The 15,501-nt window shown below is 50.8% G+C and overlaps 1 protein-coding gene across 2 annotated transcripts in view; it reads right to left on the reverse strand.

The window, feature by feature from the left end:
• The window catches only part of VPS13B (vacuolar protein sorting 13 homolog B), a 779,806-nt gene that overhangs the window by 9,084 nt on the left and 755,221 nt on the right, over window positions 1–15,501 (reverse strand). For both annotated transcript variants that reach the window (XM_068984062.1, XM_068984063.1), the window contains exons 55-57: window positions 12,754–13,559; window positions 8,608–8,784; window positions 6,407–6,577 (exon numbers count right to left, since the gene is read on the reverse strand). In XM_068984062.1, the coding sequence (XP_068840163.1) occupies window positions 6,407–6,577; window positions 8,608–8,784; window positions 12,754–13,559 (1,154 nt within the window). The remainder of the gene's footprint in view (window positions 1–6,406; window positions 6,578–8,607; window positions 8,785–12,753; window positions 13,560–15,501) is intronic.

A 15,501-nucleotide genomic window follows, 5' to 3' on the forward strand; every position in this document is an offset into this window, starting at 1 on the left:
AAGCTTTCCATCTGGAACAGTTTTGTTTGGATTGAAAATGAAACCCCACCCTCATTATAAAGCTCTCTACCATGCATTCATTTACCCTTTATCTAAGGACACTGAGGCTATTAGACATTTATTATTGCAGTATCTTCATCAAAACACGATGTTCTGACTAGGTTTGCCCCAACACAGCCAGGATCTATGAAGTTCAGTTTAGAATTTAATAAACATGCCAGACTATTTCCAAGCGCACCCATACACCTTTCTCCAGAAATCAAGCAACACAGTTTAGAGAAAAGCACGAACAATTCCTTAGGAGAGTGAGCTGAATACAATTTCACTGAATCTGGGGATGAAAAAACTGAAAAGGGCGAGCCTCTTTCTTGTTTGCTCTTTTAATAAGAATAAGAGCAACTGTTTAATATAGTGAAATGAGTGAAGTGAGCTCACTCAGTTGTGTCCGACTCTTTGCGACCCCATGGACTGTAGCCCACCAGGCTCTTCCATCCATGGGATTCTCCAGGCAAGAATACTGGAGTGGGTTGCCATTTCCTTCTCCAGGGGAACTTCCCGACCCAGGGATCGAACCCAGGTCTCCTGCATTGCAGGCAGGCGCTTTACCCTCTGAGCCACCGGGGAAGCCCGTTTAATATAACAATATTAATATATTAATTATATAATAAGAGTAATTATTGATATAGTAATAATTATTTCTATTACAGTAAATCTGTCTCAAGGGCTTACTATATGCTAAGGGCTTACTTGTAGGAGATCATTAATTCTCACAATCCTCAAGAGTCACGGTTTTTATCCTCAGCTCCTAGACAAGGCTGCCGAAGCACAGGGAGGTTAAGGAGTTTTCCCAAGGTCACACAGCTGTCCTGTGCTTGCACCAGGATTTGAGTCTAGGGAGTCAGAGTCACAGCCTCATTCTTAACCAACAAGCTAGTCACTGATCCTGTTTATAAAACAAGCTTCTCTCCTTGACCAGTCTTGGAAAAATCTCCTTTTCTCTCACTTCAACTGAGGGTTGGCCACTTATCTCTTCGCTTGAGAACAGCTAGAAGCCCAGAGCTCACGGCTGTCTGCTCTGGCAGCTTTCCCAGGGGGCAGCCGGGCCAGGTGTGGAGCTGGCGTGTGAATCCCTTGGCCTCTGTGGGTCCCCTCCTTGCTCTTCTCACTCTGAGGGACCAGTGGTGAGTTTGAGTAAAGGCCTCAAAAGTCCAGATTTTTCTGCCACAACGGAGTGAAGGGTTCCCCACCCCAGCAAGAGGTAAAAATTTCATTACAATTCTTGACAGAATTCCGTTTTCAACTCAAACCTGCTAGCATTAGTGAAAATGCACCGTTCCTGGGTGGAAATTTTAGCTCGTGTCAAATCCCATTATTCCAAATGCCACTAATTCAGAGTCTCCTGGGTAAAGGGAGATTTCCAGGTCTCAGTTAATGACCTACTAATTTCAAGTCATATTCCACTGAACAAAGTCCAGTGAAACAAAGAGGCCAGTTCCTTTGCGTCAGTTCTACAGGGAACATTCTTCATGGATTCCACCCTTCTAAATTTTGACAGCACCATTTAGGTTTATGTATTGACAGATTAACAGTGACCTGAGGCGAAGAGTCTGTTTCCCAGCCTAGACCACAGCTTTCCAAACCTCTTATACACACGAGGCTGGAAGCAGGGGAGGCTGCTCACGGTTGGCCTGGACGGTGGTCTCGGGCACCCTACGACAGCCGGTCTCGGGGCCTGGGCTGGGAGCTCGCCCCGCGTCTTCAGTCTGAGGAATCTGAGGTTCTGTTCCCCATCTATGAGGTCAGGAGTCAGGGCAGCTGGGAAGTATTAACGGAACCGGCTACACTGGGAGGGGCAAGAACCCTGGGGTCTTCTCTTCAAATCATCTCACAGCAGGCAGTTCAAACTGAAAAGCATCATATCAAAGAATATAGCCTTTGCGATATCGCTTCCTGATTTCTTTGAAAGATGTCCATGCTGAGAGCAGAAAAGGTGGGGTAAATAATAACAAATTCACTATTAAATTAATTGCCTTTCTGCACTTTTCTGGTAGAAATGTCTTTTCTCAGGTGCAGATTTCCATTAAGACTATTAAAACTGTGTTAGGAGGGGAACAGGTGAAAATCTCCCATTTTCCTTTAACGTGCCAGGCCTGTGCCTGGGGCAGCACCCAGCCCGGGCTCTGACCTCCACCTGCCTAAGTGCAGACAGGAACCGCAGTGAGGCTCCCCTCTGATCCTCCACTTTCTCCAGCCACCGGCCGCAGTGAAGGCTCAGTTACCAGGGCTTTGATAGATAAACTCTTCCGGCTGCCTCTGAAGTGGGAAGCCTGAACACTGCAACAGGTGTTAGATCCTAAGAGGCAGAGGAGGAGCTGCAGGGGCCCAGGGGCCCGGGTGGAACGCTGGCCCGACGCACACACAGGGCCCGGGTGCCTGAGACCCCAGCCCCGCCCGCAAAGCAGCTCTCAAAGAGGCAGAGGGCTCTCTCGGTAAGCCTAATCCAGCCAAATCCCACCACCGGTAAATAATTTATTGCCGTATATTCCAACTCTGCTCTGAGGCTTTAGGTAGTGGAAATGGATCCCAAAACTTCTCCCCTGGCATCAGGCCATGGAGGGCAGCCATGTGGAGCTGTGATGTGACGAGGTGAAGCGGGGAGGCGAGGGGGCTTCCAGGGACCCTTTCTGTGCCGGCCGGCCCGGCTTTGCTTTCTCCCTTTCTTTCATTGCCATGCCGCGTGGTCTGTGGGACCTTAGTTCTCCAACCAAGGATTGAACTCATGCCCTCACGTGGGAGGGACAGGCAGAGGCCTAACCACCGGACCACCAGTTCCAGACGTGTTTCCTTTCCTGCCCTTCCTTCGCTGGAAGAGGGGGGCTTGCTCTGTGAAGCAAGGGAACGAAAAGGCTCTCCTCACCCCTTCGGTGACTCGCTCAGCTTTAGGCTGGGTCACTATCTATTGACGTTCTGCCTGTGTGGCTGTCCCAGTGCTGCCGTGTTGCATGCTGTAATTTTATTTTGGGCTTTTTTGTTTTTAATCACGATGGTGGAGGCACAGGCTGTGACACCGCTCCAAAGCTCACCATTCCAGGGACAAACAAGCCCCACAGAGTGTATTGGGCATCCCAGCTTGAGGCTCATTTGTTTTTGACCAGAACAGATCAGCAAACCGAGAAGGAAGCACGCTCGTTGTTCCGAAACTCCCTTCTAACTGGAACACAGGGTGCTGATGGCTGAGGGTGGCACCAGGGAGACCGCGGCCAGCGCCTTCTGGGTGCCCACGTCCTGACTCACCTGGTGGAGGCGTATGGCCGGGATTCCGAACGTCATCCCGAAAGTGGCCGTGGAGACGGGGCGTGGCTGCTGGGAAATCCAGCAACTAACTCGTCTTAAGTCAGAGAAGGGAGTTCTGACAGCCTGCCTTTGGTATTCATGAGAGAGAACTCCCATCTGGGAGGTAATGTGCCTGTAAGTGCCACACGGAGCTCATATCCCCTCTCAGCAGGCTCCAGGCCATAGTAAAAAGTGGGGCTCTCTGGGGAACAGAGCTGGTAAGTGCAGGGAAGCCTGACGCCAACTCTGCAGGCTGGACAGAGCTCTTCCAAAAGCCACTGCTTTCTGAAAACAGTTGTAGACCTCCTCCAGGAGCTTCAGTGGCATCCCTCTCTAGGCCATCACTTCCTTGCTGACCCAGGGCGATGGGCCTGGCCAGGAGCTATAGGTGTCCTTGGATTTTTTCAGGAGCCTCATAACACTCCACAGTGTCCTCATGAGGGCTGAGCTGAGTCAAGAAGGCCCATCAAACTCATAAACATTTGGGGGAAATGTGTTTTTCCTACTCTGCAACTTTCAGTTGTTCAGTCTCCCCACATCCTGATTGTTTCCAGGCGTGGAGCCCTTCAGGGTGGGTGACATGTGGAAAGACCCAGGCTCTTGTCCCGCCTGGATGCATGACCTGGGCAAGTCACCTAACCTCATCCACATCTAGGGTTTGAAGACCAGACAAGATGACTCATGTGGAAGTGCTCTGACAGCCCTGAAGTGTTATTTAAATATATTTTTTACTAACTAGGTCATTTATGTTTATGTCTTATAAAGCAAGAAACTGAGGAACTAGCTTTTTTATTTCACTAAGCGTGGCTATTATACATAAACAGCTCTAACGTCAGCTGGGCACTTACTGGCATGCGGCAGTTTTATACACCATTTCTGGGGATGTATTGCGTGGTGACAAATCCATACTTTCCCAGGGGAGGAAAGTATAGATTGGTTCTAGCCTCCCTTTTTTCTTCCTGCCATACATCAAGGACCAGATGTTTTGAGATGACCCAGTGATCATCTGGGATACAGTTACTGAACTCTTCCAAGAAAGGAAGCTGGTTGGCTCAACCTTAGTCTGAAGAGCACAGAAATGGACACATTGCTCATGGCGTGTTGCTGGGAGCAGAGCTCCTGGGGGCCCGGGGTCAGGCCACTGCTGGCGGGTGCAATCAGGTTCACATCATTCCCAGAACTCCTCGGTTTGAAGAAATTAGATTCTGAAAGACTTCATGAGCCTACTGCAATTTCCATAGACAGCCTAAATGATTCCCTTGCATGGAGGAGTGTGTACAAAACATGATGACTATAGCAAAGTTCAAAGGTTTGGGATAGTCTATTATTAACCAGGGTTAATAATAGGAGCTATGCTCCAAAGGGTGACGTCACAAAGGCAGAATCACAGCTCCCCACGTAAGTGATTTCTACCACCCGGCACAGTCTCAGATAGTGGAAAATGGGGAGTAGGTGTGGGCATTTCTGGGTGGGAAGAGCCCAGATCAGCCAAGATGGAAACAGCCACATGCCAGCCAGCTCAGGTCTCCTCTGCTGAGTGCCTCCATCCAAGAAGATCCTGGACAGTGGGGAGGAAGCACTCCTGCCCACAGTAGAGGGCATGCAAGGTCACAGTTCTTAGCAGAAAGAGGTCCCATGGTTGCCAGATAACGACCTGAGGCCTCCACGGTAACCTCACAGTCACTTCCTATGGTCACAGCAACCGGACTAAAGCTAAAGCCAAGATGCCCCAGCCACTGGTCAGATGGCTCTCTCTGCTAGGACACTCGCTGAAACCAGACGGCCCTTCTCGTTTCCTTGCTACTATAATATAATGAAGGTGCTGCTGACCAAACATGGACGCTGCGTCTGGCGCGCAACAGACCACCACTACTTCTAGTAACAGCAGAGTCATTTCCAGCCCACGTTTACAAAAGAGAAGCCCTGAGGTCACAAAGATAGGGACCTGGAACCCAAGACTGGGGGTTGCTGACTCCTGAGGACCATGCCCCCCTCCCCCCTCCCGTCCCCCCACCTACACCAAAGCAGCCATGCCAGCAGCGAGGGGATTGCTCCTTAAGCAGCTGCTCCACCCCAGGTCCCCATTCCCACACGTTATCACCTGGCCATGCCCCACATCCCTGCAGGTTTGTTAGGACTTAAACAATTTCTGGTAACTGCACCTGAACTTGAAACATCTCACTGCTTCCTGTCAGAGCCTCACTCAGCTGGCCTCTGTGAGAGGAGGGCTTGTGTACAGAAACGCAGCCTGGAGAGAGGGCAGGTCCTTTCAAGCTCATCGTTTCTGACCTTTGCTCTCCCTGCTTTGGGCCTCTTTGATCTCCCAGAGATGCAAACTCCTTCAGATGCTCGGCAGGCAGGCGGCCAAGCAACACAGTTTTAAATTCCTTTGCAAACAAATAAACAGAAGATACCCTTGAAAATCCTGCTCTGCAAAATTTCAGCTCTGAAGCTTCCTTTTTTTATAGATTTTTTTTTCCAGAGCAACTTGTTTTTCAAACGTTTGTAATATTTGGAAATACCCAGAGCAGTCTTCCCCTCTCCGTGTACCATCTGGCTGCTGGACAAACGGCAATTACTCAGAAAAATAAAAGGAAAGAGTGGGCTCCTCACTGAAGTTTACATGACATTTGCACATGGCTCAAGTGTTTCTCAAACAAAAGCAGGCGATTCGATTGCTGACTGCCCTATCTGAGGCCGAGAGGCGGTAAGGCTTCAGGAGGCTGGCAAGCAGGCAGCTGTGGGCTGACATTCTCCAGTTGATGCCCCGAGCGGGACCCTCCTGGGTGAATGACGCCTTAAGGATGCCACGAGGGGGCAGAGAGGAGGCGGCGGGAGAGGCGACTCCCACCAGCGCGCGGAAGGGCGGGGCCCAGGCCGCAGGATGGCCCTGCGCAGCCAAACCAGGATCGGCGTGGGGACCAGGCTGCGGGCCTCGTCTCAGCCTCAGCTTCGTCTGCAGGAAGCCGGAAGGGCCACTCCCCCCACCACCCCGGTCCGGCCGGGGAGTACCGGCCGCGGTAGGGCCGCTAGCAGACGCCCGAGCGCCCCCGCCCCCTCCCCGGCCCCTTACCGAGCAGACTGATGCCCAGCCGGGACAGGCCCTGCCGGAGCCCCTCGCCCAGGCTCTCCGGGAGCTGCCGCCGCCACTCCTCCTGCCGGTTGTAGTGCTCCTCGTCCAGCGACAGCCGGTCCATGTTCCGGGCCAGGCTCGTGGCCAGGTTGGTGATGGACGTGAGGGTACCTGAGGACACAGAGGCACGTGGGTTTGGGGTCCTGGTCACATGGATGCCGGCCCCAGGGGAGGGGTCCCCGGAGCGCTGCGGGCGAGCGGAGTCCACAGCGGCCTTCTGGCCTCGCCCGCGGACAGTGAGGGCGGCTTCCCCCTGGGCAGGGTGAGGCCGCGGCCTTCAGAAAATGAGGTGAGGTGAACACTTTGAGGAAAGGTGATCTACTCAGCCCTCACAGAGGATAGGATTAGACCCTCCCTCACCAGAAGAATGCCTGCAGTCTCACACGGAGCTATCATGCACTCATCTGACCGCCAGGGCTTGGCTACAATAGTTAGTTTTGAAGATCTCAGGGAGGCCCGGTTTTTTGAAGGTTGCAATTTGCCTGCTCTCATTTGAAGGGGTAAGGTTATGTTGCTGAATTTTAAACAGATTGTAAAGGAATGTTTCCACTTTAGAAGTAAGATCTATTCTTCCCCATTACTCTAGCCATAGTAAAGGAAGACACTCAACTTTATCATTTGACAGTCAGGAAATAATTATTATGCCACAGAGAATATGTGTGATTTTGATATTCAGGCTGTGAGCTGGAAAAAAAAAAAGTGAAGACAATAAAGAGAGTAAGGCATGTGAAAGCCAGGATTCTGTCTGGTTTTCCCAAGAAAGGCTATTTCTGCGTCTTGCTCAAGACAGTCATAATCCCCTCCAGCAAGTCTGCATAGGTCTCCGTGAGCATAACTGAAAGACATCGATGGACATATCCTGAAGCTAACGAATTAGTTCATCTGTTATTGGATGTCTAGGTTCAAGAAGAAATGGAAGATGTTTTTGCAGCTGCATCTTTACCAGTCATCTGAAAAGAAAAAAAAAAATCCATGCACACACACACACACACAGACAAACCAAACAGATTTTGCTAAGAGGAAAGAACAAGTGTAAAAAAAATTCAGTGAGTCACTACGCTAAAATTACCGCTGGAGTTCGATTTAGCAGGTGTTGGTTGTCTTATCCTAAAATAATAACAACAGAACCACAAAGATTCAAGTGTCAGGAGTGAGAAATCTGCAGTGACTCACCCATGGGTTCCTGCGGCTCAGCTCACAGGCCTCCCGGATGACTGGGGGCCCCGGGGGGAGTGGCCCTGTCACTGTCCATGGAATTTGGTTTATTGCTCTTGCTGTTCTCTTGCCAGTCCCCCCTCTATGGATCATGGGTTCTCGTATTTCAAGCTCAAGTCTTGTTTGAGGCCTTCTAGAGACTTCTATAACCTGCCCACTCATAAGAGAGTTGCAGTACTGTTGACTGTAAAAGGCCTTTTACCAGACGGGGGGAGAAGGCCTTTGCCCTGTTTCCCCTGCCTCCCGCTGAGAAGAAACGGGGACTCAGATGGACCTTGTTAGTTCCCGAGTTACTGCCAACTTGACCAAAATATGGGCAAGCAAACACGGATGAAAGGGAAGCACGCTCTTTCCCGAGGTGGGGAGTAGGGGTGGCCGACTGCAGTTTGGCTCCTGTGCCCGATGACGCGTCTGGGCCACAAGGTGGCGCTGTGTACGTGGCGAGCCGGGGGAAAGCTGGCCCGCTCACCTCCCCACCGGCTTCCACTGTCAAAATGTATCCTGCTCCTTAAGAACATTATGACAACTGTATCTACATTTATTTTTATATATATATATATATATATATGATGAGGCAACACAGTGTAGGATTTCTGATGTTTAGCAGAAGTCCTGAACACCTTTAATATTTCTGCATTTATCACATGGAATAACAGTTGAGCCAATCCTTGTTTTCCCAATGGGAGGTTTCAAATTCTGAAGTTTCTGAAACATTTTCACACAACTACAGGCAAGCAGTGATCTGTTTAAAACATAAGACGTTATATATGAGCTTTGTTACAAATCCAACGTCTCACTGCCAGCTAACAAGTCAAACAAAGCTAGAGGCAATATTAATTCACGGAGAATGTTTAACACGTTCTCTAAAAAGTAAGACAGGGAAGGAATGAAAATCAGGCCTCATTACCAGGAACCCGAAGAGCTACCTTTGGAAATGTGCTTCACAAACGATGTAGTCCCTCTGGAAACCCCACTCACGAAGGCTCCTGGGCCTCGGGTCAGCCCCTCGTACGGAAGCCTGAAGAAGTCAGCGATGCCATTCCCGATGCTTCGCACCAGACTCGCCGGGCTGCCAAGGATTTCCAGGGATCCAACCACCCAGCCTGCGAGGGAGACCGGAGGGAAGGGGTGACTGAAACCTTAAATGCAGCACTTTCAACATTTGGGAAAAGTGACCCATTTTCCCTGCAATTCATTTTTCACACTAGAATTGAGAATGTAATAAGCTCCTTTGGAGCAAAATATGGGAAATAACTCATTCACTGTGAATTCATAAATGGCAAACTTTCATACTTTATAAATCAAAGTGATCCTTTTGGCAGCCTCACAAATAGCTTTAATATGACTTCCCTGCCTCCCGTATTCCTGCTAAAAGGGACCCATGTGCAGGGGGATGACGCTCCCACCCCCTCCAAGCCAAGGCGGCCCCTGGGGCAGCAGGTGTCTGCAGGCTTGGGAGTTCTCCTTAAAGCTCCTTGGTGCAGTGAGGGGCCGGGACGCGGGGGAGGCCAGATGCTAAATGGGGTGCTGCAAAGAGGACGCGCAGCTCTGACAGGGATGGAGGAGTTATTTTTAATCTTTCCCAATCCTACCAAGCTGAGCGCTTCCCTTTGGAGTGGAGCTGGAGCCAGAGAAATGTCTCCCCTTCCACCCCGGCTTCAGTTGTGTAAACTCTGGTGACAGGGACATACTGATTAGCTTGGCGAGAGGGGCGTGTTCCCTGAGGGTCCCAGGCGGGGAGCTTGGGATCTGGTTTCCTATTAAAGCTGAGGCTTGCCAGGAGCTGGCCCGCTTGGTGGCCTGACTGTGGAGCGCTTGGCCCTGTGGGAACGTGGCTGAGTGTGGACCCCGGAGTGGCTCCCCGCCTTCGCTCCTGGGTCGGGGCTTGGGGCTCTCACTCAGAGGATTCAAGAGGCAGACAAAGGCCGGGGGCTCAGGAGAGTATGAGTCCACACATACAGTGTCTTTGGGGAACATGCTGACCTCCCCAGCCCGGGGCTGAGAGGGCTTTAAGGGGAGGCTGCTGGGCAGGACCCGAGTGGGAGCCGATCCTGCGCCCCCTGTGGCAGGTCCTGGGAGGCCGGGCCTGGGACAGAGAGCCCCCCAGTCAAGTCACCAACCCCAGAGGGTTGTGAACATGTGGGGGCAAGAGCCAAGCCACAGCCCGGAAGGGTCCCCAGGCCCAGCGCTTTGGAGAGGAACATCCTTACATCTGGAACCCCCTTCTCTCCTCTGGAACATTAGAAGACAACATCAGGGTTTAGGTGAAAAGGGAATTATTTCCAGAATTTGAGGATTATAAATGGAGGGGCCTCTGGGTGGCCAGGCATTCACCTCACTTACTTCGCCCAGTCACTCTGCAAGCTTTAGTACCTGCCTTCAGGTAAATTTAGATTTAGCTAAGGACTGAGCCTCTCCCCAGGCGAAGGGACCATGCCAGGCTCGGGGGACAGGGCCTCATGTGACGTCGTGTCGCCCTGTCGCCAGCGTCTTGAGGGCGGGCAGGACAAGGAGGGGACTGTGGCTCGATTCTCCCCATCTCCCTGGAGCTAAGAGACACATGGGAGGGCTTCAAGGCCAGGCTTACCCAATTCCAAAGCCCACCCTCCCTCTTCCTGCGAGCCCAGGCCTAACTGAGTAGGCAGGCTACCATGGAAGGTTGTGGAATATTCTTCCTCAGAGGGCCTTCTCCGGATGTAAAGAAACAACAGATTTCCTTTAGCCTGGAAGAGCTGGAAGGTTCACTTGGAGGCAGGAGATTGGACTTGAAACAACTGCCCTTCTCTCCAAAGCTTCCATACCGAGATGAAGAAAGGAGAGTTAGCTACCGCCAAGCAGAGAGCACGCACTGTCTGAGGGGCCTGGTCAGGCCGGCGCAGCGGAGCACAGGGCGCATGGCAGGCAGCCAGCCCCACCTTCCAGCCCACAGCCCGGCCACAGGAAGATGAGGCAGACAGTCCTGGATCAGGCCACTGTGGATGGGGAGTCCAGGTACGGACCAGAGCTACTTCTCAAGGCCCCAAGCTGGCCAGAGAAAGACCAGAGCACCCGAGGGCATTCTGCCTTTATTTCTCTCCAAAAGCAAATGTATCGTCTTGCTTACTGGGTTTGGAGATTTTATTGAAAAAAGGTAACTGTCTGGCTGCCCATAGAGCCAAGCCTTGGAAATAGAGAGGGAGCCCGGGAAATTAGAGAGTCCACACAGTCTCTCCTTCAAATAGGGTCAGTGGTCACTCATTTCTAATCACTTTATTGTTAAAACCTCTATAAGGATGTCCCTAGAAATGAGGTCAGGGTATTTCAGCCATTTAATCAAGTCCAATGGGTGAATCCTGACCCAAGTGACACAACTTGCCCACTCCCAGGCCAGCCCTTCCTTTCCCAAGAAGGCTAGCACATTCTCTCTGAGACGCTTCTACCCAGGGGTAACCTATCCTCTTCCCATTCCCACTGCTTTCCTCCAGATAGTCTTCAGACTGTCTGCAAGGCCTTTAGTGACAGAACTCCCAACAGGCCTAAAACTTGGCTCTCTAATGTAGAGTTTCTTGTTTCAGCAAATAATGAGACTGGGACAGCAGCTTGGAGAACTTTTAGGTAGATTACCAAAAAATCCAAACAGAATGTTCCTGTGAAAGCTCATGAAAAATGAGAGAGGTCACTTTTAGCACAGAGGCTGCAGGACATGGTTCCCTGGTGGTGGTCACAGCTGGAGTTTCCCTGCCAGCTCACTACTCTGACGGGTGTGCCCACACCTTTGCCCAAGGTGATGACTGGGTGGACGGGAAGCTTACTCCTTCTTAGGCTCCAGACCAGAGCTCAGTAACCTACCTGCCTGCTTCTCATGGGAAAAGCAAAAACTGCCTGAAAGAGTAAAGCTTTTCATATACCTGTCTATTAAATTTGAAATGGTAGCTGCTTGTTTTAAGATAATTTCTTAGCAAGAGGGAAATCTTTTCTTCCTTGTGGTACAGGCTATGAGAACAACAGTTTCAGGGCAGGGACCTCCTCTGATCTGGCCATCCAGAGTTCTGGGTAGCTATGGATTTCGTTCTGGAGAAAATATAATCTTACCAGTATGGCAACAACATGGGTCGGTCGGCCACTGCTACAATGTTGTCTTATCTGGAATGCACTCACCAAGGACAGTGTTACCACATTCTGTCCTGCATTAGTTTTAGAAAGTAAGACCTCCCTGGGTTTTACCAGAAGGGGCTGCAAGACCAGCTCCGGTTGGTTGGTGTTGGTCGCCTGGAGTTCATAGCAACATGAGGAGCCCGATTATCAGACTGAAACCGTTTGAGAGTGAATTTAGGTCAGGAAGGCGAGCTCTGACGCCCATTACCATAGGGAATCTGGAGACAACCTGGCCTCCAAAACAACCTTCAGCTCGCAGTACTCCCCACACCACACTCCGTACACACAGCCAAGCACCCCCCGCACACTCTTCCCGCTCAGGTCTGTGGAGAGGCTGAGACACCTACAGCCTTCTCTTTGCCATCTGTCTAGACAGGCAAGGCTGCACTGGGTAGGTAGAAGGCTCTTTATGCATCTGACGAGCACACAAATCCTCTGAATTTCTCACCTAGAGCTATTCATGGGCTGTAATGAAGCAAGTTAACAGCCCAGAACTACATTTCTTTTAGGCCCAGGGGCTGAGAGGGCCTGGGCTGGTTTTCCTGGCTGCACTAGCTCCCTGATATAGAGCCTTGTGCCTTCAAGGAGCCGAAAAGGCGCTTGCTAAATGGGAATCAAAATTCTGTTACATAACAGCAAATTTAACGACTGCTACTGCTTAAGGGTTCATTAAGTGCCACCCTAAATTCAGGGGACTTCACATACTTTCATTGTTTTCTTGTCAGAAATCTTAAAACCCACCTTATGGGTGAGGAAACTGAGATGGGGGAGGTTCAGTAACTTGCCCCCAGCCTCCCAGCCAGCAGTGGCAGGGTCTGGATTCCAACCCACTGCTATCTAACTGCTCCTCACACTCCCATGCTGCTTCCGGGTGTCTTGGAGTCAGGACCACCCGGAGCCTTTGTTTCTCGCTCAGGCTCCCTCTGCTGTGTCCTCACCTGCTCTGAAGAGGGCCCCCGCGGCGTAGTGCATGGCCAGGGCGTGGACGAGCTGCCTGGCTGTGGTGAAGATGGGGCCTCTTTCAAACACCGAGAAGGACAGCGGAGTGTGGTCAGAGGCGATGTACAGCTTGAGGGACGCGTGGATGCTGACGAGGAGGTTCACCGGCTGTATCACCAGCTTCCGCAGCTTCACAGGATGCACCAAGGCCCTGGCGTGCTGCCTCACCTGCACGGGCAGCACCTGTCTGCCACCTGCGAGGGCCGTGGGCTGAGCGCCCGGGCTGCTGCTGGGCAGGTAGGTCTCAAACAGAGTTTTGATGTAGTAGACAAACGTGTCTTCCACATATAATCGGGCAGGTTTCAATTCAAAACTGAACTCATTCACATCGAACAGAACGTCCTTGCCCTCGGTTAAGGTGAGGCAGAGTTTGATAAAACAGTTTTTCTTGTATTCTTCCAAATCTTCGCTGGATACGAGGAGACTCTGCATCTTGGAGCACTGAGGAGATTCTGTTTTCTCCCCCTGGCAGACCAAGACAGCGAAGTGGAAATTGGACTTGTTGTACAGCTGGTTGTCTAGCTGCAGGTCCCCGCAGCAGACCTCCACTGAGTAGATGTGAAAGGGGGCGGCGGCCATCTCTTCCCCAGGGAGGTGGCCAGCCACGGGGGCCATCTGGAGGAAAACGTGGTCCAGTGTGAGTCTCAGAAGCTCGGATGACGCTCTGTGGTGGGTAAGGTCATCAAACACCGCCAGGCTCAACTGAGTGACAAACATTTTAAATGTCACGATCTTCTCCAGAGTTCTGGAGGAGAAAGGGAAGAGAATATGAGCATCTCTCCTCCACTTTTCTTTTCCTCTCTCCCTCCCTTCCTTAATGTCTTAGTAGATTTTCAATGACAGAGCCTTCTTAGAAACCTCCTGATGTCCCATCAGATTCTCATAAGAAACAAATTAAGAACTGAACTTGCAGCACATCGCGTCTGGACAGCCGGGCACACTCCAGCAGCCCCGGGAGATGTTCCCAAAGGGACCATTACAAGCTCTCGTCACACCGCTCTATCGTGTTCCCCTCATCAACACCAGATTTTTACTCCTAAATCCTCGGAGTTCTTTGTGCACTAATTCTCTGTTGTGATCATCATGAGGCAAAAGATCATAATAAAATAACCAAGATGCCTTATATTGGGAAAAGTAAGAGCAAGCAAGAGAAAACTTCCCATGAACCCCCGGCACAGCCCAGCGGCCAGCATCTCAGGGCGCGTGCTCTGCTCTCCCTATCACATTTAGAGCTGAGCAGCCTGAGCTGCTCCACGAATCTCTCTGTCCTGAGCTAAGCCACCGTGCTCTCACCCTCTTCAAAGTCATCACTCCAGCAACTCACTCCCTCCTACACCATTTCTTCTTCCTTACCAGCAGCTTATAAACATGCTATTATTTCTCTTAAAAAATCCCTCTCGTTAACTAACTCCTCCTCTAGCTACCCTTTTTCTGATCCCCTTCACATAAACACCCCAAAGCACATACACCTCGTCTCCTGTTCCTCACTTTCCATTTTCTCTTAGCCTTGCTCCAGGCAGGCTCTGTCCCACCTCCTCCACCAGAGCAACTCCCATCAGGGCCCCCAAGGGACTTCCTTGTTGCTAAATTGAAAAATGGGCTTGAAGTCTGTGACTCACGCCCCCTACTGTGGCATTCTAGTGGATAACTCCCTCCTTCTGGGAATCCCTTCTTGGCCCGTCTGCTCTCAGCTCTTGTATGTCTCATCACTCATCACCTATGGGACTCCCTCCTCTTAAAGGTCAGGTGCCCAAGCTCCAGCCCCTGGCCCTCTTCTCTCCCCATCTCCACTCACTCCCCTTGGAGGGCTTCATCTGGGCCCGAGGCTTGGCATCTATATGCTGATGACTTCTACAGTCACACATTCAGCCTAGAACTCCCTGTGAGCGCGGATCTTGCGTTTCTAACTGCCCATCCACACAGGAGTCACTTACAGGTCTCAGACGTCTCAAGGGTCATGTGTGTGGTCATACTCATGATCTTACCCCCAAACCCACAGAACAGTTGTTCTCACCTTAGTTTATGATGACTACATCCTACCAGTTGCTCAGACCAAAACTTTGAGAGTTTTTGATGCCTCTATTTTCAACCCACATCCAATGCATCAAGGAAGATTTCATTGGTTTCTTCTTAAACTGCATCACGAATCTGACCATTTCTTACCACTTTCCCTGATAGTGTGGCCTAAGCCATCAACACCTCTAGTGTGAATAACTGTAACAGTCACCTAACCGGTCTCCTTGCTTCCTCCTTTACCTCTCTAGGCTGCTGCTGCTGCTAAGTTGCTTCAGTCGTGTCCAACCCTGTGCGACCCCACAGACGGCAGCCCACCAGACTCCCCCGTCCCTGGGATTCTCCAGGCAAGAACACTGGAGTGGGTTGCCATTTCCTTCTCCAATGCACGAAAGTGAAAAGTGAAAGGGAAGTCACTCAGTTGTGTCCGACTCTTAACAACCCCATGGACTGCAGCCCACCAGGCTCCTCCATCCATGGAATTTTCCAGGCAAGAGTGCTGGAGTGGGGTGCCAATACTTCTCTGTAGTTTACTTCAAAAGCATAGGGAACTATATTCAATATTCTGTGACAAACCATAATGGAAAACAATGTGAAAAAGAATATATGTGAAATATATATATATATAAACTATACTTCAATAAACTTAAAACAAAAGAAAAGGAGTCATGGTC

Source organism: Capricornis sumatraensis, chromosome 11 (assembly GCF_032405125.1).
Source record: "Capricornis sumatraensis isolate serow.1 chromosome 11, serow.2, whole genome shotgun sequence".
NCBI classification, from domain to species: domain Eukaryota; kingdom Metazoa; phylum Chordata; class Mammalia; order Artiodactyla; family Bovidae; genus Capricornis; species Capricornis sumatraensis.